This window comes from Chlamydotis macqueenii, chromosome 13 (assembly GCF_036417535.1).
Source record: "Chlamydotis macqueenii isolate bChlMac1 chromosome 13, bChlMac1.mat, whole genome shotgun sequence".
Taxonomy (NCBI): Eukaryota; Metazoa; Chordata; class Aves; order Otidiformes; family Otididae; genus Chlamydotis; species Chlamydotis macqueenii.
The window spans coordinates 17,461,929-17,484,220 of NC_141568.1; the positions used below are offsets into that span (position 1 = coordinate 17,461,929).

The 22,292-nt window shown below is 38.4% G+C and overlaps 2 protein-coding genes across 2 annotated transcripts in view; both read right to left on the reverse strand.

Moving 5' to 3' along the window:
- Positions 1-1,191: 1,191 nt before the first annotated feature.
- LPCAT2 (lysophosphatidylcholine acyltransferase 2) overlaps positions 1,192-22,292 on the reverse strand; it is a 33,284-nt gene continuing 12,183 nt past the window's right edge. The window contains exons 5-14 of the mRNA XM_086757967.1: positions 22,049-22,109; positions 21,029-21,087; positions 19,688-19,722; positions 17,247-17,301; positions 13,893-13,975; positions 13,236-13,361; positions 11,952-12,105; positions 5,044-5,142; positions 3,065-3,206; positions 1,192-2,796 (exon numbers count right to left, since the gene is read on the reverse strand). Of these exons, the coding sequence (XP_086614093.1) occupies positions 2,552-2,796; positions 3,065-3,206; positions 5,044-5,142; positions 11,952-12,105; positions 13,236-13,361; positions 13,893-13,975; positions 17,247-17,301; positions 19,688-19,722; positions 21,029-21,087; positions 22,049-22,109 (1,059 nt within the window). The 3' untranslated portion in view covers positions 1,192-2,551. The remainder of the gene's footprint in view (positions 2,797-3,064; positions 3,207-5,043; positions 5,143-11,951; positions 12,106-13,235; positions 13,362-13,892; positions 13,976-17,246; positions 17,302-19,687; positions 19,723-21,028; positions 21,088-22,048; positions 22,110-22,292) is intronic.
- Positions 9,620-10,710, reverse strand: CAPNS2 (calpain small subunit 2). The gene has a single exon (XM_010125833.2). It carries the CDS (start codon positions 10,451-10,453, stop codon positions 9,707-9,709), a length of 747 nt encoding a protein of 248 aa, XP_010124135.1. The 5' UTR covers positions 10,454-10,710; the 3' UTR covers positions 9,620-9,706.

Genomic DNA, 22,292 nt, shown 5'->3' on the forward strand with positions numbered 1-22,292 from the left:
TTTCTAGCTTTACTGTGTGGGACTCAAAATGATCCTTAAGCACCTTGTAGAATTAAGAAGCACCTCAGGAAGTCTCAGGCAGAAAGGTGTCATCCCTCAATGCCTGATTGAGAACCATTTTCTGTTTAGTATTTTTAACCTTCTCTTCTGTTTAGTTCCTGCTCTGCCACTTAATGTAATGCCTGTTTATTGCAGACTGCTTTTAGTTTGGTCCTTTTAAAAGCTCCCTGAGGCACGATGATGCCTAGAAATTAACGTATTCCCTTCCTGCACATCAAGCAGATGTGTGTATATTGAGTTAGTGTCTCTAGCATTTAGCTGATTTCTCTTCAGAGCATAGCTGAATCATTGCTACATACCAAACCCATTTGTGGCCTTTCCTCCTTAAACTATTGTGATACGTAGATTTATATACATAATATTTTTAGCTTTGATTGCAAAGTGCTTGCATGACTTATAGGTTTTTATGAAATCACTAGTCCTAAATATGCTATGCTACTGGGCAGCATAGTGCTCCATCTGTTGAAGGTGGCTGGATTCAACAGGAGCATGCCTAAGGCACCCTTGGCATTCCAAGACGTTGAAGTGGATGTCTGTCATTTTTACCCACCTAGCTTTTTCTTACTGGTTGGAATAGAAGTCATCTTTGAAAAAGTTACTGCTGGTTGAAAAGCTGATGACTGGGGTTAACACGCTAGGCAAAAGCATCTTTGCCAAGAAATTAACATGTATTCCAGCGAACTGTACAGCCAGGTTAGGGTAACTCCTGCTTCTCCTTTTCTAAAGTGAAAGAAAATCCTCTCCTAATGTTCATATTGCACAAAGCTGTGATTGTTACTTCTCAACTATGGTTGAGGTCACTCATTTTACCTTTAAATGGCAATGCTTTGTTTTCCATCAGAAAATGGTGGTATCTCTCCATGTACCTGCAAATCTTCTTTGTATCATATCCCCTCTGGCTGAGACAGTCATCAGAAGTAACTCTTTGGAAGAGCATCAGTTCTGTCCTGCTTTTCTACCCTTACCATAAATAAAAGTGCCATCACACTGAGAACTAAAAATGCCAACTTCAGGTTGCATTGTGTTTATCAAGGTAAGATGTCATAAGAATGATTTCCTGGAAATCCCCCAAGCCCCTTAAGGTAGACAGAGTACCCTTCCCACTGTACTAAAAAGACTTAGCTGTTCTAGTAGTCTTTCAAAAAATAGATATTTATTTTAAGCATGTGAAACATCAGGACAGGCACAACTATAAACACAGAAATATTAAACATGGCAATGAACTTGCAGCCAGACAACGCAAGCAGTAACTTAGAGGCAGAGGTTACAGTTTCATATATAAAACCTGCTGAAAATTGGTTATTTTTGGTACTAGATACTCTAGTCATTCCACCGCTTTCAAGTTTTTATTTAAAAGTTACTTGTGCAAATACCTATATATTTTAAATACTATATAAAGTGCATTCAAATGAAGGACGGAAAAAGGTAAAGGCCCAATTTCCAGTGCACTAGAGGGGACTGAGGCAAAACATACTCAAATAACTGACTAGGAAGAGCTTGGTTTTGAATCAAACTCAAAGAATATATTGAGAAATGGCACAGTAATGCAAGCATGGTTTCTAGCAGACAACTTCAGAGTAGATACTAACTACTGGAACTACGGCTTAAGTGCATATTTGCCTTTTAAGATTTGCAGAGCAAGGTCACATTCCTCTGTTGATAATTACTAGAATAAAAATAGGCTGATGTTTGAAATGTTCCTCCTAATGTGATCCTGAACAGTCGTTACTGTAGACAACATCTAGTAATCTATTTTGAAATAGTCCATTAATTCTTGAGTCTTACTGTCTGCATCTTCTGGTAGACTGTGAGCTGCTATCTTAGAATTCCAGTTAGTTTTCTGTCGTTGGAAGTGCAGCCATTTCCATCTTTAACTAGCCTTTAAACCTAAAGCTGTTTCTGTTAACATCAGTGAATCAGCATGTCTTGCTCAGAACCTTAGGCTTTATAGTTCAAAGTAGTTAAGGGAAATCTAAGGACAGCTAAAAGAAAACATCAGCTTCAACTCTCAGCTTCTGGTAACTCATTTGTGTGTCTCAGAAACTTGAGAAAGGCTAAGGGATATTGCAAATTAAAAGACTCTGGCATAATTTTTTTCCCCTTAAGACATGTTGAGGATGTAGAGGAACTAAGCAGCACCAAAAATTCCACTTGTTTTTACACAAATGGACTCCTCAGTCTCCTTTCTGAGAGGTCACTGCAGTGCTGGTACCTCTTACCCCTCTTAGCACATCTGTTACTTCTGTGGAAGCATGAACTTGGAAGACGGTGAACGATGTTCCCAGTACTGTGATACCGACATAAAGGACAGAACCGTTACAGTGTTTCTTCCCTTACACGCAAACAGGAATAACTCCTCCTGATGTGAAAGTAAAAAAGAAACTTTTTTTTTTTAAATTATAACTTCCATCTCTATTTTATATCAATTTTGTTTATGAATAGCTAGGGAAAAAATCCTGTAGATTTCAAGAGCTGAATTCTTTAACTCTTCTCAGTCATCCTTTTTGTCAGAGGTACTGGAGTTATCCTCTTCATTGCCTTCAGGACAGACTTTATTTCTTGCAATTGGTGTTGTTTCTGGAATTGGGATTGTACTCTTTCTAACTGGGCTGTGTTTGATTTCAGGTGACTCAATGTCATCCTCCTCCATATCTATCTGGTATCTCTGTAGCTCTAGGTATGTAGTAAACAACTTGGCATATTCTGGATGCTTGAGTGCAAAGTCCCTGAACTTATCTGAAAAATATAAAAAATACAGATACTATAGTGCAGCAACAGAATCAAAGAAAATTTCAGTGCCTGCTTCTTCTATTGAAGCCAATCTTCAGTGACTTTTCCTCTGAAGCATCTCAGGCAAGTCACACGAAGTCTTTGTGCTTCAGCAGTTTTCCCCAGAAACAGAGTATGAGAACCATCAGATAATTTTAGGGAGAAAAAAGGTAGGACACTCTCCCAGTCAACATGACTATCAGAGTACTCTTCATTACAAAAGGACATAACTTACCATAGGACAGCTTCCCGGTCTTATCTGCATCTATTTCTTTAAAGAGCATAGAAACATCAAGCTCAGGCACCCCCAGAGCAGACTGAACGATACAAGCAAACTCATCTTCCGTTATAGTGCCGTCCTCGTCCATGTCAAAGAGCTGGAAAAGACATTATGAGTAGAAATACTTCAGCATCAGTTTGCCTATGAACCTTCTGTGCACATCAGCCACCCATATTAGGTTTCTAGTATTCAAGAGTTGATCTGCAAACAACGCCTGGGATTCAAAGAGACTGGTTGCATCTCAGCTACTTTCTCTTGCAAAAGATTTTATGTATTTTCTCTGGAATAAGACTAAGCAGACACTTAGCAGCAAAGCAATGTACATGCTGTAGTTGGGATTAGAATATTCTCCAATAGGAGAAGAAGAATAGCAAACCTGCAACAACAAACCAAGCTCACAGCATTAGTTCAGTAATAAAACTCATACAAAACTGATAAAAACAAAACAAAACATAAAAACAAAGGTTATGTTAATTGTTACCGTGAGCTATGCTAAGGGTCTACTGGATTCAGCCACTGTATACGGGAATGTCTTAGGTTTCCGTCGTCATTTTCATTAAGTTAACTTTGATTAAGTTACGATCAGATTAAACTTGCCTAGTTTATACTCTGAAATAAATTACCTAAATTGTAGTATATGTGGTCTGTCACCTACTAAGGAATGAGTGTAATTAACAAGGAATTTTTGTGACTGGAATGCAGGCAGTAGATGTACACTGATTGTCCCATACTTCCCAGCGCAGTTGATAGTAAGCATCTGCTATGAATCAACCCCTTGAGAAACACAAGGGATGGCTGGCTGTAATTCTTAAATACTTGCTACAGGCAAACTTTCCCATAGCGAAGGAAAGTACATTCAGTGGCAGAGAAAACAAGTAGCAAAAGGAAACCCATGGTTCCATTTTAGACTGAAACAGGCTTCCACCAGCTGAACCAGCCATTTCCCGCTGGAACTGGGAATTAAAACAAATTACTAATTTTATAATCAGCACAACTGTTAAGATACTGAAGAGTAAAGTCTAGAAAATAAAACAATGAAATGGCAACAATAACTGCTAGGCTTGCTTCTCCACAGGAATCTGTAGTGATAAAACATCCTTGAAAAAGCAGAAAGCACTCTGAACAGCTGTAGTGCTTATCTGTAAAGCAGCCGGTGGATATAATGAATTGCCATAAAAATTCTGTTACTTCTCAAGTATGCATCAGTACTAAAAAGTGTCCAGTTTAAGATGAACATGATGCATATCTCAAATGTATTGTTCAATATGGTTCATAAGAACAGATTAGTGGATAAAAGAACTGAATCTGTGTCAAAGATCTCCTAAAAAAAAGAAGTCACTCAAGCATTTTCCTATTTGAGGATTCACATCCTGGGCCTCCCTGGTCACATATTGCCTGCTTGTAACGGAGATCTGAAAGGAGCTACTGCTCCTTGACTGCTTGTACTATCAGCACACCATGGTACAAGCCAATAGATTCTCTTAGAATCAGCCCAGTTTTGGATGTGTCAGTCCTAAATAGCCCTCCTTGATTTTTTTTTTTTCCCCATGTCTTTGTTAACAACAGTGACTCTACAGAGCACTTGACCCACAAGAGGATATTGCTCCATCTATTGTCTACTTTTGACATTGAAGAATCACAGCAGAAAAAAAAAACCTCAGGCAAAAAAACTGCAAGTGCTGCTGAATCATTTCTGGAGTTAGTCTGCCAAGTTACATATTCATTAGTGCCTTCGCATGGCTTTTGAAACCCTTTTCTATGAAGCTCATGCCTGCAATTCTCCCCCTCCCCTTCATACTCTAAATGTCAATTGGTTTAAGAGTTTTACTCACATTTGCATAACAGATTGAAGCTATAAGCTTATGATTTGAAAGCTAGGTGTACAGTCAGTCTTGATTTGTCAGGTTTGCAGATTTACACTAAATTGAACTTACCTTAAATGCCATCCGAATAGTCTCTTCTGTGTTGGCCGGGTTACAAAGAATAGACAAACCAATCACATATTCTCTGAAGTCAATGGTGCCGTCTCCATTCTGTAACCAAAGTATGTATGGCAGTAGTTATAGTTTATATAGCAAATCACTTTAAAAGTTGTTATACAAATCAACTATACAACATGCACTAAGATGGTTTACAATGCTAGGAGTACTTGTTCTTCCTGGAAAAAATACTAACAGCTCGCTAAATATATGTCATACTAGGGCTGAAGCAGCAATATATGTATTTTGAATAGCTAGAAATTGAGTATCAATTTCTGTCTTATAAACACCCAATCAAAAAGACAACTTACAAGTTTTTGAGAAGTTTTAGAGAAGCCTCTAGGAAGAACTGGAATACACATGTTTAAGGTAACTGAAACAGTTCCTGCAGCACTGGAACGTTTGCTAAAGTTCAGAGACCAGTGCAACATCCTAGAATAAACAGGAGAACAGTGAGGCTGTTGCCTTGAGTTAATTCTTCCTAAGAACCTTCAGCTATAAAATATATGCCAGTGAAAGTTCAGCCTGATGATGCAGTAAATCTACCTGGTCTATCTTAAGCCTTTCTTTGAAGCAAATGCACTGCCCTACATCCTGTCCTACCTTTTAAGCAAGAAATGTAATGAATTCATGTAACAGCCTCTCTGATAATTCCAGTTTTGACCTGAATGAACATTTCAATGTGTTAACTATGAAGCTACATCAACAAAACATTTGCAGCCTGCTTTGATGGTATTAGTGATTAATTGATATGTAAGTGATTAAGTGATATGTAAGCTGCATTATATTTGCAGATAGGGAAAATGGCAGATGCCCATTGAAATACATGCTTAAGTCAGTAGTGTTCCTGTGACCACACTGAAAGTTTCTTGAGTGTTTTGGGAAGCATCCAGTCTAGGGAAGAAGCGTTAGGTGAAGGGACACACAGTAGTTAATGAAAGCATAGTAGAGATGATTAGTAGTAGCTCATAGTTTGGAACATTCACAATAAGGGCATTCATCAAAAACATCTTAAAAGCAAACAAAAGTGTAAAGTGGAGTTCCTTCTGTGGATAATGCGCTGCACATTTCAAGAAGAAAAATATTTTTTTAAAAAGTGGACTCCCTAAATCTGAGGACAGCATAAAGCTTTTCCAGTCGAGCGAGAGGGGTGGTCTCCTGGGTAAATCTGTAGTGAGCAGCCAGATCTAGACTCTATTTCTGGCTCTCCTACCAACTTCTAATGCCCACTTGAGCATACCAGCCTTAACCTTTCTGTTCTTGGCTTTCTGCTGCTGAATAGTGGAATATGGAGCTTGCCCGTGGAGAAATGCTAAGGCTGCTCTGGAGAGCACTTTGAAAATCTTGGGTTCTATGAAATTGGGATTTGTTATTGAATTTAGGTCTTAAGATAGTTCTTGATTACAAAATGTGTGTAATAGTGGATTCAGTACTAGCTTTTCTTCATCAAGCTCTATTTGACAGGATTTAAAACTGCTGAGATACAATTTCATTTAGCCTTCAATGCTTATTTGCATGGACAACTGTTACTTTCTTTATATTGATGGTCTAACCAAACTTTTTTGAAGACATGCGATCTTTGGACATCTTGTACTTTAAAGGCCTGTGATTTTAAGGAAACTTTTTAGCAAAAATATGAATAGTCTTTAAGTTACTTTCATGTCTATGTGTGTCTAAGGGATAAAACTTAACAGTTTTTAATTATTAGAAAAGGACAATGTTCTCTCAAATTTTATTTACAAATATGTGCTCTCACTGTGCTGCAGAGTTTCACTTAGATATTTTGGCTGAATTATAGTTCTCATAATAATAATAGATCTAACTTAAAAATTTGTTGTTATAAACCTAAACTCTTAAAACAACTGAAGCAAGAGTGTACAAAGTTCCATGGCATATTATTTTTGGAAAGTTTTATAGACTCTGTTCTTAGTGAAGGATTGTTTGATGCCATTAGAATTGGAAGTAAACTTTAAATAAAATAGTCTCATTAAAAAACAACTTCTGAAATCAGTTAACCCAGCTTTGGCTGCACATGGAAAAATTATGTGGGTTAATCGCTAATAAGGGAAATATTACTTTTACTAAAGTGCTAAAACCCAGTAATCAAAACTGAGTGCGGTATTTATGATACACACAACTCTGGGAAATAAACTTACTATACTTGGGAGATCATGTTGTGACTAGCTCTGCTAAACCCTAGGGTGCTGGCTAACTTCCAAATGCTCTGGCATTTTGGTTAAGGAGAAATGATAGGGCTGTTGCTGGGAAAAAAGAGATGGGAGTTAAACTGAAAATGCAGGAAAACCTTCAGTGCTCCTGTAGCACCGCTGCAAACAAGCACTTGCAATAGTCTTTCTATGCGTGTCTAGCCGTGTTTGCAGCCTACGCACCCGAGAATATTTTACGGAAGCAACATGTGAGCTGAGCTCCAATTCTCTAAATAGCAAAGTAGAACATCAATATTTATATATTTGTATTTATGTTACACAAAATAACCAAAACATAGCACAGCCTCAACAATCCTTGTTTACTTAAGCTAACTAGTTTTCTGCTACTATTTTCACTATAGCATGCTATGGTAACTAGGGGTTTGTTTATTTGTTTTTTTTAATATAATACAGTAAATCTTACACTTTGGGAAACAAGAAACTTTGCATTGTCATAAACAGTCCCCATTTAGAGTTGCACAAGGAGATTAGGGCTAGATAATCAGTCAGCTTTACGCAGTTGGCAAAGCTCTCTGCAAGACAGATTCAGTCAATAAAGCTTAAAGTACTATGGCCCCAAAACTTTTTTCTCACTATGTAAGGCAACAGGAAAATTCAAGAGTGTGTGTGTGTGTGCGCACTAGCCATTCCTGTTCTGATTAGCTGAGTAAACCCTGGGTCACTTACAGGGCTACTGTAGAGGGGCTACAACTGGACCATTTGAGGAGGAACTGCAGATGCACCTCTTGTGTTCGTATCCAGGCTCAACATCTAAGAGGCTATTGCTGTAACACCAAAATTTCCACTGCCTGTTGCTACATGCAAGTTCTAACTGGTCAGAAAGAGAAATTCTGAAACACACCTGGTAGGATGGTGCTCACCTAGAGGTATCACACTTTCCCTCGTGTTCAGTTTTCTGTTACTCACAGCTACTGTGGATAACTTTGTGCTTCTCCATTGAATAACTAGGAGGGGAGTGGATGCCATTAAGAAGGAATTAACCTCTTTCATCACAATTTGGGCGAATATGAATATTTTTACTGTTTCTGTCACCCAGTATGGTATTAAACAAAGTGCAGGAGAAAAAAAGTCTGAGCAAAAGTTGGAAGTTACTTTTTCCTAAGTTGCAAGTAAAAGGCTTCCGCAGGTACATAAGGGAGGAGATTTCATCAGTTTGGAAAATACTGTTTGCCAAGTGTAACTGCAAGATTTAGAAATCAAAGCTATGGAAATTTAGAAACTAAACCAAACCACAATACCCCATTAGCATTCAGACGCCCTGCAGGTATTACATGGTGTTTCTCTATTAGTCACCGATGCCTCCCTGGGAGGGGCAGGGGCATGTGGACTCTTACATCTGGAGCCTGCATGTAGTGCGCAGGCTGCCTACTGCACTCATCCTTTCACATTCCAGTCAGCTAGTACACACCCTAGACAATTTTCTTTTAAAGCAGCAGAGCCCTGCTGAGAAACCTGCCTTCTTACATTGCAGCACAAGAGCTGTTTTCATAACTGTGTAATCCTTAATTCCAAGAAATGCACCTTCGACAGTTCATATTATTCCTTTTTCTTTTACTCAAAAATTGACATCTCGGACAGAACTGCGTAACTAGCTTGAAAGGGATGCTGTACGCTGATAAAACTTAACTCAGCCAGAGGTTGATTTTGGCTGGCTCTCTGCTATGTGACTGCATTAAAAAGCAAGCTTTGCTAAATACGAAGTTGGTTTCATTATAACTATAATAAGGCTTCAAGAAAAGAGAGAAAAGACTAGGTAATGGAACTGTAGGAAAGAGGAAAAGATTGTAAAAGTAGCCTTATGTAAGTCTTCAATTTTCTCCTGGCCAGCAAGTAGAACTGACAATACCATTCAGGTTTTGCTTCAGCAGACAAGCATGAAAAAGCAGAAGTAGGAAGGAAATTAAATATGATTATGTAAATTCATTGATCATTATAGTTATTGCAACTCTCATGGTTTTCCCCTTGTTAGAAATAACTGCACAACTCTCTTTACCAGTGATTGCCTTCAGGCAAGCAGAGCTTTATTCTAGCTTAGTGAATGCTGACAAATCAGAACAGTAACATCACAAAGCAACACCAAACTTAGGAGCTTGTAATATAATAGTTAAATACAAGCCACTTTACATGAAGAAATAACTTCAACATACTCTTTCACTTCAGAGTCTAGAGATAGTTTTCTGAGACAGACTTATGCAGCTGTCCAACTTACACAAACCCTTCAGAAAAGCAGATTAATACATGCACAAGAGGAATTGCAACACTTTAAGCTGAGCTATCTACCACTAGCTACATCTACCTTAGAACAAAGAAAAGACTACAGTTCTCTAGTACAGGATTGTAGTCTTCCATGTATATCTTCCAGATGAAGCTTATTCTTCTCTGCTGCGCCTTCACGAATACATGGTCAGCTGCAGCCAGTCTTCAATGGTCATTCTGATCTGTCCATCTCCATCTTGGTCCAGGGACTTGAAGGTCCGGAACATGCTGTCCAGTCGTACCAAGCAGCTAATGAAGTTGTTGAAATCCATGCTACCGTCCTCATCAGCGTATCTGCGCAAAACTACCTGGCAGAGTTGTTCATTCAGGTGGAACCCTGCAGCCTTCAAGGCGTCCGGCAGCTGAGCTCTCCCAACAGTGCCCGACTGATCGGTATCATACTGCTTGTATACACATTGCCATTTCTTGATGTTGTTCCACAGATATTTAAACTCTTCAAAGCCCAATCTGCCATTTGTATCACTGTCCATCACGGCTACCATGCTGCGGCATGTGTCTAAGCTGAAGCCATCTGTCTTCAAGTCTGGATGTCTGGAAACGACTTTGTTTAGGATGTCTCTTAGCTCTGTGGCACACACTTCCATATCATCTCCAGCCAGCTGGACAAAAAGGCGACGAAACTGTCTGATCTCCTCACTCTCATAAGCTTCTACATTTGTAAAATGATTGCGAGGAGGTGGCGGTGGCTCTGGATTATACTGAGCTGCTGCTTCACTTATAAGATTGACAAGACCTCCAACAAGTCCTCCAAGATTCCCTCCACGTCCACCTCCAGTTAGGAGACCTCCAAGGCCACGTGCAAGGTTCCCTCCATGACCACCACCACTTCCTCCACTCAGCAAAGCTTTAGCAAGGAACATCACGAAGATGTTTTCAAGGGAGATACTCAGAGATCCAGTGCTTCTGTAACTCTCCAAAGCCAAATTGTGTCTGAGCTGGGCGTGGGCAGAACACAGCTTATCTGCGTGCTTAGACTTCACCGTGTCTGTGCATGTCTCCAGCTGCCAGAGTTATCTCAGGTCTCAGTAGTTTCTGCCAATTGTTGGTACGCCTCTATTTCTTTTTTTTTTCCTTCTCTGCATAGTTAACTTTATGTGATTTGAGGAGTCTTTTTAGAAAAAAAAAAAAGAACAACGATGAGGCTGAAAGCCACAGAGCAGAAGTCTCAAAATACCTGTGCTCATAATTGAAGCAATTTGAAGAGAGCCTTGCCACCTTAGTGTGGCTATTCTCAGTTAAGCTGGTCTCTTTAAAGGTGAATGCAGTGAAAGCTTTACTAGAGTCTCGTCTGTTCTTGCAATCTTTTATGCCTTCAACTTTTTAGTGAATTGAGCATTACATTGCTAATTCTAGTCACTGACGCTGTTACGCCAGATAGGGAAAGTGAAAGGAGTCTTGATTGCCCTTAATTATTTTGGTTGCCACACCATATTTCTATGGTATCTACTGTGCTTCATGACTCAGACTACATGTTCATAGGAGGCAATGGTCCAAGATGAGGAGGCAAGAATGAAGAAAGGATGAGTACCTAGCTCTGCTAGAGCTTCACTGCATTCCGCAATTAAGGAAATACATCTGACTCTTCTCTGTTTTTACAGCTTGTAAAGACTTTTTATCAGGAAAAATCCTGAAACAGTTTTAATCAGCATGTACAATGCAATGACCTCCCAAGGACAGGTTTCTTGTCCTACAACAAGAAACAAACTCTAGTTCATAAGCACTTGCAGTACAATGTGCTGCTTGCCCTGTAGCCTAGAAGTAAGATGAATTCTACAGTCCACTGTAGTCACTGATGCTTCTGGTGTACTCTGAGGGGCACATCCACAGAGCAGTTTTTCTCATTTCAAAGAGAAGCAGAAAATGGGAGAGATCACCACTAACTGTGGAGGAAAGTCTAAATGATCAGAACAGATGCTTTATGGCTGGAGATAGGCAAGAGGAATCCTCATAATGTCCAATAGTACCCCTCACAAACACAGCAGGAACATACACTCTAGTCAGCTTCAGTCTGCCTTAAATTATCTGCTTACAGCTACGTCAGTTAAGCTGTCGGAGTGTACATAAGCTCATTATCTGGGGTAGGCAAAAGGAAATATTCAGCCATTACCAGCATGAAGATTATAATCTGATGGTGGTGCAGCAACTTGTTCCAGGGAATGGCTGTCATCTCACAAGCTACAAACTGACCAACCTTTTCCCATCAAAACTTAAGAAGGAAACTGTAAGAGTCACCTATCTTGCCTACAGGAATTGCTAACAAAGAAACATTTACAAAGCTGGATATAATGAATTAAATATCCTTTTGGGAGGTGATTTTTAACAAAACATTGTCAACAAGTTAGTTAACCAACTACTCACCCTGTCAAAGAGTAGAAACAGCTCTTTAAGGACATCTGAAACAGGCAGCTTCAAATACTCCGCAAATTCCTCAATCCCAATTCTTCCCCCTTTGGAAGCACTTGCAATAGCAGCAAAGGTATCCAACTGCTCTCTGACATGATTCCATTTTAGGCTATGCAAACATGAGGGAGAGGAGATATTTCTATATAGCGGATCTTGGACAGATGGAATTTCAGTAGGAGTTATTACAGTGTTCAAAGACGAAAAATAGCCAAACAGAGCATGTGTGTACAGCATTAGAAAAGCTGTACTTCCAACCTGATATTTTACATGAAATCAGCAATTGAGGACTGCTCCCCTCAGTTATTAATATTAAAAGCAGGCAGTTCTATGCTTGGGTATATCAGACTTCTTTAGAGTAACTTCCCAAATCTGGAGTCATCTGTCCAGTTACTAGGCTAGTCTAGCAGAGAGCTTTTTATTACCATAAACTTAGATGCAGCATTATTTTGCTGTATCATGCTTTAGGGTGAATACTTCCGTAACAGAAGGGAATAGATCTCAGCTATATTAGCTAATTCTCTACCCAAACGCTAGCATTGCTACAGCTTGAGAAGTATCTGATCTCTCTGCAGAAATACACCGCTGCATCTCGGTAAGAATAATTAGGATTGCCATGTAGCTACTGAAGACTGCTCCAGAGAGTTCTATAAATGGATATATAGCAAATCTGTAGTAAGTCAAGATTCACTGCACACGTACTTCAGATTTGGCCACAGCCACACTAGGTTATTTGATGGAGTTACTGTATGATTAAGTGATTCTGTCCTCAAATTCCACTGCATCCAGACAGAAAGAGTCAACACCACTGGGAAGACATGGCTGCACAGTACAACTAAGAACAGTAAGCCGTTGGCTGAAATAGAAGGTTTTTTACTTCCTACCACGCACTGCCTGTGCATTTCCACAAAAGCAATTTAAACTGGGTCCCAAGATTACCATCAAGTGCCTAAAATACGTACTGCTCTACCTTCCTCCCCTTTTGGTGAGGTAAATCTAAAAGATCAGAAAAATGCATTTTTCCTCTTGTAACACTGCCCACAAAAACTACTTGGGATTAGATTTTACTAGGATTTTCCTCATCTCTGATTGCCATACAGTTGAAGTATGTAAGTTGCATACATAAATACACTATATTACACATGGCCAAGTCGGTTGTCAGGAAATGTATCCTTTTGTAGATAGCCATCAACACCTGCAGCACTGCAATAATTATGCTACCAACAGCTGAACTTCCCTTACTTGAGTTTCTTGCTAATTTTGGTGAACTCCACCAGCCCAGCTTCCATGGGTAAAGTCAGCTGTCCTGCTGAAATCATCAGTCTGCAATCTTCAAAAGTGTGATCAGTGACTGGCACATTCAAAGCACTGAAAAAAAAAAAAGGAAAAAGAAAAATAATTTTCTTATATTCAAATTATTTTTAGTTGACTGTTTCCCTTCTCTAAGTTTGGCTTTAATGCTAATATACAAAACAAACGATTATTCATTCTTGCACTGCTGCAAGTAGGATAAAGCAATACATACCATTTTGTGAAACTGTGAAACCATACTGTGAAACTACATTATGTTTTAAGATTTATAGTCTTGTAAATGCAGCCCAGTAACCCTGGAGAACAAACCTCCCACTTATTCTTGCCAAGCAAATACAGGAGCAATTTATTCCAGCTTTCCATGAATTGAACATACTATATTCCAGTGTAAGACAACCTTCTGTAGGCTCCATGTGAAAACAGAGTGTTTTAGTATAGGAATTTGACACCTCTTAGTGAAAACCTAGAGCAATTTCTAGATATAGTACCTGGGACTTGACTAATTGTACTTTATGGCTAGGATATATATGGAATTGCTGGATATGAAAGAAAAGTTCTCAAAGATTTTATTAGTGACTGATTACATACGTTGCCATGGTTTGCCGGACTTTGTTGGCAAAAAGAATGGGATCATTCTTTTCTTCCTCAGTAGGAACATGAACAGGCAGAAACTGAAAGAGATGAGTTATCCAATCAATTCAATAGTCACCACTTTATTAGCAACATGGACAATTTCTTGTTATTGTTCGGGATGGGGGAAAAACAGGAGAAAAAAAAAAAAATCAGCTATGCAGTAAAGAAACTGGACACTAGAGGTCTCAACCGCCTTAGAAACCACTCGGGCTCTTCTGCCCTAGCCACACAAATACTTCATCCAAACCTGCCTCTTAAAGAGTGGTAGAAGCTTTTGATACGAAAAATCAAAGCCCCAAAGAAGGAAAGTATAATAAATGCATACTTACTTAGAAAATTAAATGCTACATTGGCAAGAATGTGTGTCTGAAATACTGCACACTCCTTTTCAAAGATCCTTGATAAGCGATGTTATATACTGCAATAGGGTATGTAAGGTTTATAATTTTTAAAATACACTCTGCAGTTCTGCCTCATGCCTGTTAATTGTATCTGCCAGCATGTGACCGATAAGTTTCCTGTAAGTTTTTCTTCCATGATAAAAACATTAAGGAATCATAGTTCTGAATCGTAAGTAGAGCACTAACCCGATACAAATACTGTAAAACTTGGGAAACTCCAAACAGAGAGTAAAAAACTCCCCAAAACAACCCCTTTTCCTCCCAAACATAGAAAACACCCCATGTATCTAAACTGCAACACATTTACTGTTGAGGATTTATTCAATGTTAGTATATAAGAAGTTGAAGTAGCATTACACTAAAAATGCCCTGTAGATGAATTATTATCTAACACAGCATGAATCAGCATCTGTTTGTTTGCAAAGTAGTCTGTGTGGAAGAGCATTTTGTTCTTTTACTTCAGTCTACAGTGTTTGCTTGCAGCTCTGTTTACCATGCCTTTTCTCAGTTACGGTTATAATTTATCTCAGTTCTGCTACTCCCCACACTGCTATCTTGCCCTTAACTTCTACAGCACAGCAATTCTACAATAAGTGTAAGGTGTTGTTCATGGTTCACTGGAAGACACAGTTGCTAATTATGTGTCAGTGTTTCTTCAGTTATATTGCAGTTGCTGGTGTTGCACTAATAGAGCTGAAACTGTCCCATATAAATACAGCCCATCCTGAACAGCCTTTTAATGTTTGTTTTTAGGGGATGCTGCCTCTTTGTGATTAAAAACAGTAAGTTTATGGAATTGGTTATCTGTCAAATAGCCATAACAATTTTCTGTTTAGAGCTAAAAGTTTTCTCCCCTTTAAGGACAGCAGGGGTCCAGCTGTTCACATGGAGGTTTGAGATTTCATTCCTTGTATAAGCAGCTGCCAGCTCTGTTCTAGTCTGGCATAGGTCCCTGCTTATACAACTCCCTTTCAGAAGTCATGTAACTCTTAAATCGAGGAACCACAGGCACACTGTACAGACACAGGGAACTGTGTCATCACTGGGTGAGATGAAGTCATAACTCAGAAGTTTATCTCTGAAAACATGGGTCATGATCTTGAAAGTGGTGATTACATAACTTGAGACTGAGGTCTTGCTCAGACAGCAACCTAAATTTCTAGTAGGTTAAAGAACACCTCTGTCCCCTTAAAAAAAACAAAAAACAAAAAACCTACAATTATTCATAAAACCAGTTTGCCAGAAACCACAGCTGGAGATGAAGAATTTGGATTCTTGGCCTCCTGAGGTGGAAGGCACGATCTTACACACACCCCGCTGCTTTTCTGGTGAAGACTAGTAAGTATACCTTCCCTGTCAAACTGCAGTCCTGTAAGAAAAATTCTTCACAGCTCTTTTAGGAGCAAAAATACTTCTCTGATCTGCTTTTGACGCAGTCTCTCTTCTTGCAGAATTTGCCAAATGCTGTATCTTTTGCAGCCCTAAAACTCACTGCCAGGTTCACTGTTTCATCTCCATTTCCACAGTTTGTTAGAATATGACTAGACATGCGCGTTCTCCCTTGGACTACAGGAACATCCCTGTTCATGCACAGAACATCGAGGCAGCACAAGACTGCAGGACAAGCTCGCAATATGGGACAGCAACAGAAATGTCCACTTCTTTTAGGAGTAGTATGATTCCCTCCTTCCCCAGGCAAATCAGCCCCTTCTCTTTTTAGAAATGGAAGGACTTTTGCATTGCTATGAAGAAATTAGTTCCACTTTGGGGACACATGCTGCTGTCAAAGCTGCATATTTTTTCATGTTTCAGTTTCACCTTTTGGAACATGAGATTTATTTTGTAACAGGCAAGTTTGAGTTCTGCTCTGAAGTAGGGGAAAATAAACCTTCTACTAGAAGGTCTACATGAACTCTTTCTTTCTCCCACATATATAAATTACATAGATATGTCCTTCTGTACAAAGTCATTAGAAGAACTGGCTTTTTAGTACACCTTTTATAAATGTGTCTACTGCATATACTATACAGTAACAAGATGCTCCCTTAAAATGAATGTCACTGTTTCACAACAAAGACCATATCACTAATTGGTAGTAGTAGCAACACTGCTTGTATTCACAAAGCCTTGCACAACTTTGCTGAATTCTGTGTTTTGCAAATAAAGAGCAAAACCTGTCTGAAATTTTACCATTCCCCAGTTTGCTAAGCCAATTTAGTCCACACTGACAATCCTTTGTGGTCTGGTAAGAAATGTGAAGTACAACACTTAACAAACCGATTGCACCTCAGTTACGTGCTTCCTTGCTTACTGGGTTTTGAACGTTGACTCTTTGGCAGGGAGCAGTTAGAGTAAGTGTACTGATGTTACAGATTGTTTCAGTCATCACTCATCTACCTTTGTGCTCTGCAGCTGATTTTAACGATCAAGAGAACAGGTTCATTACACAAGGCTCAGCTTTCTCCCCAGTGCAAGTACTAGAGTCCTCAAGTAAGCTCTTAGTTGCAGAAACCATTTAGAGTTCAGTCTGGAAAGATGGTGAGGAATACAAGGATACTTTGAAGGGAGCAGGGAAATGAGAAGGTGGGAAAAAGAGGTAAGTTGTTACCTTTAACAGAACATATTAGAATTCTTAGTTTTAACATCTGTAAAATGCATGCGGGGATAATTAGCAATGATTTTACAATGCTTTAAAAATAAAGGCATTTCTGATAGCTTTCTTTTAGGAACTCATCAGATTAAGTGACACATAGATATGGACAACAAATCTAAATATATTCTGTTCTCATTTCTGAGACATTTGTTTATTGTTCACTAGCAGTGACTAATAATGTGAATAATACATTTACATTAAAGTATAAATTCTCTGGTTGCTGAATCTTAGTACAAAAGTATTTCTAATTCTTACCTCAACTTCTACTCTTGTGAAGAGCTGACACAGCGTCATTACGCACAGCTCTTTTCTGCAAGCAACGAAGAAAGAGGAAGAAAAATACACTTGACTTAAAAACAAAGTATTTGCGTATCAGTAGATGAAACTTTTTAAAGCACTAACAGAAAACACAGCCACTATTGGGTAAAGTTTTAAAGTACCTTGCAGTGAAGTTCCCTGAAATGTTGCTTTCAACATTTTTTCTACAGGGCTTCTGCGTATACCTGCTGCTTGCTCATTAGGCAGGCAACATGTTGTCTGTTGTCATGCATATTAACAATACTATACCGTTCTTTGGCCAGCATAATATATGTATGTTATTTTATCTTTAAAGAGGTGAATACATATTGGATTTTACAGCTTTAAGAGCTTTAAAAGCTTCAAAGCTACTGAGAAGTAGCTTTACTTTATCTTTTATTCTCTCATGCACAAAATAGGACCAGTAACTTCTTTCTGCAGAACTGGAGCAAGGATTTGTTAGTATTCGCCAGCCATTTTGCAAATTACAGTAGTGTTTACAAAAACGTGCTAATGAAGTGTCAGTAAGTTTGGGACTTTAAATACTTTCAGAAAAAGTCATAAATTTTAATATCAACAGGTAGGGGGAGGAAGAAACTGTGAAAGAGGATAAGCATAACCATATCCACTTCTGACTTGTTCTTTTCACTGTGATTTTTAAGCAGAAATGCACATTTGCTCTTTACTTTAAATCAGGTAAATTATAATAGAAAACCTTCAAGCAGTCTTTCTTCTGTTCTTGTTTTGGACGAAATAAAAAAGAGAAAAGGAAAAGGTAGGAGAACAACTAAGGGATCCTTTCTACTTTCTGCAGGAATCCACTCTTAACAGTTGATTTTCTAACACATAACATGAGGTATTCCTCCAAGTAAGGCACAAAAGTAAGAAAGAAGTACTAAGTGAAAGCAGAAACTGGGTGAGATTTTGGAGAAGACCAGTACTGTCTAATCCTGGCCGCAATATCCAGAAGTTTTACAGAGTGTGACAGTTCTGCATTTTGTGACCTGCAGGTTTGTGTTGGGAATGTTCTTCTCCTGGCTCCAGTTATTTTTTTTGTTAAGAATCTCTATATTCTACCTCATCCATCCCTTCCCTTCCCACGATTTTGCCACGCTCCTTTCATCTGCTCTCAGGTTTCGATTTGAGCCTTCTTCATCCAGCCACCAGACTTAGAGCATTTCTCAATTCTTAGTGAATAGGCAGCCGCCTCCCTTCTACAGGAATACCTCTAATTTCATTTCTTTCTTCACCTATTCCTACACCGTCTCTCCTAACTGAAGACATAGCTCCTTTTCAGTCTTCCAGCATAAATCCTTCATAGGGGAAATCTGTTGTATGCTACTGAATGTCAGTGTTCATTACTCGGTATGCTGATAACTGTAACAGCAATAATAATAATAGAAAAAACTCTAGGGAAACAGAGATGGACATTTTCATCTAGGTCAGCTTTCCTAATGTGCGTTCTGTAAGTGTGCAGGTGCTAGGATTAACTAATGATAGCTTAAAAGGTGCTTATGATCTGCTCCACTAGTTCAGACATTTTTCAAAATTAGTTGCCTTAAAAATTATAGTCACTTAGTAAATCAGTACTACTGTGGTTAGATACACTACATATTCCACATGAAAATGTGGTGTATGGATTCTGCAAATCCACATTTTAATGAATGTTTATAAGGTGAAAAGTATTTTCCAGACATATTTTCAGTGCAGCTAATAAAATATTTTAGGCTATTAGAAGGCCATCTGTGTTGAGAAATAAACACAGATCCACTGCCTAAATGGTTCATTGAAATATTTTTCATAATATTTCAATGTCAGATACTCTCTATATATAGCCTCTTCACTCGGATCGTAAAACAATTGCTTTTGTTGACTCAGACAAAAATAAATATCTAAAGAAGAATCCTAGGTGTTTGAATGGGAAAAGATGGGGAAAATTAATACTTGTTTTGGCCATCTTCTTAATTTACTCTCATATGACTTAAAATGAGATGGAGGAATTAATAAGCATGGGGGGATAAGATAACTTTTTTTTTAATGGATTGTGTACCATGTGGGAAACTGTAAACATCTATGGATTTTGATGACTATGATTGTTTCCCAAAGAAAAAGAACTTGAAATCTTTCTTTTGCTCTAGTGTAACATGCAAACCATAGGAGAAAATTAAACAAAATGGTCGCAGAGCTGGAAATAATGCTTCCCCATTTGCAAACCCTTTCTCTAGCCATTCAGATAGGGCAGCTACTGCATGACAGCATTATCCTCAAGTATTTCCCCCTCATAAAAACAAATCTAGAAGAACATGTGTCTTAGCTTAGCTGAGTCTGTTTGGCAGACTGTTTAGCAATGGGGGGGGGGGAAATATATATGTAATTTTCAGTAGGATTAAGAAACTTACAATGAATAGCCCTGCCATGTCCAGGTCACAGTATCCTAAGGAAAAAAATAAAACACAGACATGTATGACAGAACCAGATGAAAGTTAGAGAGCAGATAAGGAACAATATAAAACAGGCACAAGTTTAGTAAAAGCAGATGATGGTTTTACAGTCCTGCAGTGAAAATAAATAAAGGTGTCAAGGCAACTAGGATTCCTTGCCTTAAAAATCTGGAAATAACGTGGCAGACTTTTGATAATGTCAACAATGGGAAATAAAATTTATATATTAATCATTCTGCATTTAAATCATTCATTCTGATCCAAACAACATAAGTAAGATAAAAATAATCTTATTAGACTTTTCCAGAGGACTTCACCAGTCTCTTTAGAAAGGCACCCTCATAAATATGTTTGATTTAGTTTTTAAGGACATTTCTGCATAGGTAATCTACCATACTTTTTCTTTGTTTTTTTTTGCTTTGCCTCTTTTTCTTGTTCTATGTTTGTTACTTCCTGTATTTTATTTTTACAATGTATACTGCAGATCCATAAATCCTATCAGTGAAATGTGATACTAATCCCCTTTAGCGGTTCACTTCACTGTTTTGAAATTGATCTGTAAAAGGATTTTACAAAGGAATCTTTGTAAATAACAACAACAATAACAATCACTTGTTTTTTCATCTTAAAAATGGAATGAAAAGTTTGGTCTTTTCTGGATTTGCTGGATGACTAGATAATAAAAAAAAATTAACAAGTTGCTAGACTCATGTCCCAGCATTACACCTGTCAGTGAAGCAGACCCACACGTCTGTACCTCTGTACCTGGCAGAAAGTGTAACCATTTACTTGGCAGAAGAAGAAAAAGTTGCATGAAAAGAACCATCTATGATTCTATGATCTGCAAAGCTGCCGTCCTCAGGTGTCTGATGGAAGGGGGTGTTAGAGGTACTGCACGGCTCAGCTTTGCTTTTGTTCAGAAACTTTGCAGGCCCCTTTGCAGTAAGAGTTTTTTGACAAAAAATCATGACTAGTAGGGAAGTTGTGTGCATTTTAGACTTCAAAGTACAGGCTCTGTGGCTTTGCAGGAAGTTTCAAACTTCCGCTGCAATACTTTCCTGTGCTCCCTCTTGCTTTAACTAGAGCTAAGAAACCCAGCAGTACATTTTTCACAATCAGAACAGCAGCTACACCTTGGGGACACTCAGGAAGCCCATCTGCTTCCAGGAGCTCTCCAGTGCTAAAGCTCAGGACAACAGATTCTTCAGTGACAATACAAAATATTTATTGTAGGTACCATTTAGGTCCGGATTTTGACTTCCATATTACTAGTTAGTGACAGAAGAATGTTCTGCTTACCAGCTTGTTGGGATATCGGAGCAACACAGGTTGCACAGGGACTCGTGGAATGAAGGCACCTGCAACCACAAATTAGTACTCATTGTTAAGACTGAACTTAATACAGCAGTTGGGAGTTTGAAGTGATTCATGTAAGACGTGGTATCTGGAGCAGAAATTTTTAAAATGGGAAGTGTTCTTTTTGGTTTTTTTGTTTGGTTTGGTTTGGGGTTTTTTTTTGGGAGTTTTGGGGGTCTTTTTGTCTTTTGTGGTTTTGTTTTATTTTGTTTTTACATCAGCAGTGCAGCTAACAAGACAGAAAAGGGCTAGTCTTCATTTCAAGGAGAAAGCTGCCTAAGATTCCTGGATTGTTTAAACTCTTTTTCTGTGTATTATCTGTTATCTCGCCATTAACTGGCATTCATTCCAAAGGATTAAATGCTCACAAGGCTGTTGAGCACTTCCTGAACCCTTCCCTGTTCTGGTCATCTTTGTAAGTGAAGTACTGGTGGTAGTACTGGTTTTGTAACTTTGCTACCCAAGACACTGTACAACAGTAAGAAAGGAGAGCACTATGCCTTTAACTGAAGTGCAGCACAACAATCTAATGATCCGTGATGCTATCAAGTACCTTTCTGTGTTAAAGATAATCTATTGGCCTGCCTCACTGAGCATTACAGGACGAGATTTCATCTTGCATGGCAAAACAGACAGGAATCTAAGCTGGCACAACTGAAAGTTGAGCTAAAAGAACATAGTAAATAGCATGTATTTTGGTAGTTCATCTCATAATAATCACAGTCAAGTTTTTGGGTAAATAAACTAGATAAAAATTGTACCCAGAAAAAATCCCAAGCAACTACCATATACATCATAGGTGTTTTGCATCCTACAAAATACAAAAAATCAGAAAAGTAAACTGAGTAGTATCAAATAGTGGGTTTAGTGCCACTTTAATGATGTAAGACATTACTACATTACTAGAAATAAAAAAATAATATTTCACACATTTTCCAACAATGACGCAACAACATCTCTCACCTTGTTTAAATGTGATCAGGCAGGATCGGTTTGTGCAGGTGCCTTCTGGGAAAATCAGTATCTTGGATTTAAAGAGAAAGATACACAGGCATTTCATAAAAAAATATTATCCTTCAGCATCAGTTACATAAAGGCTAACTTTTTGTACAAGTTCTGTGACATGTTACAGTGCATCACAAGAATATCATTACTGTTTCAAAAGGAACAAACAAGTGAAGCGTGCTCACAGTAATAATAACCTGAT

What these genes read in the sequence shown, in the direction of transcription:
- CAPNS2 (XM_010125833.2), bottom strand. Translation starts at nt 10,453, where the DNA reads ATGTTCCTTGCTAAAGCTTTGCTGAGTGGAGGAAGTGGTGGTGGTCAT.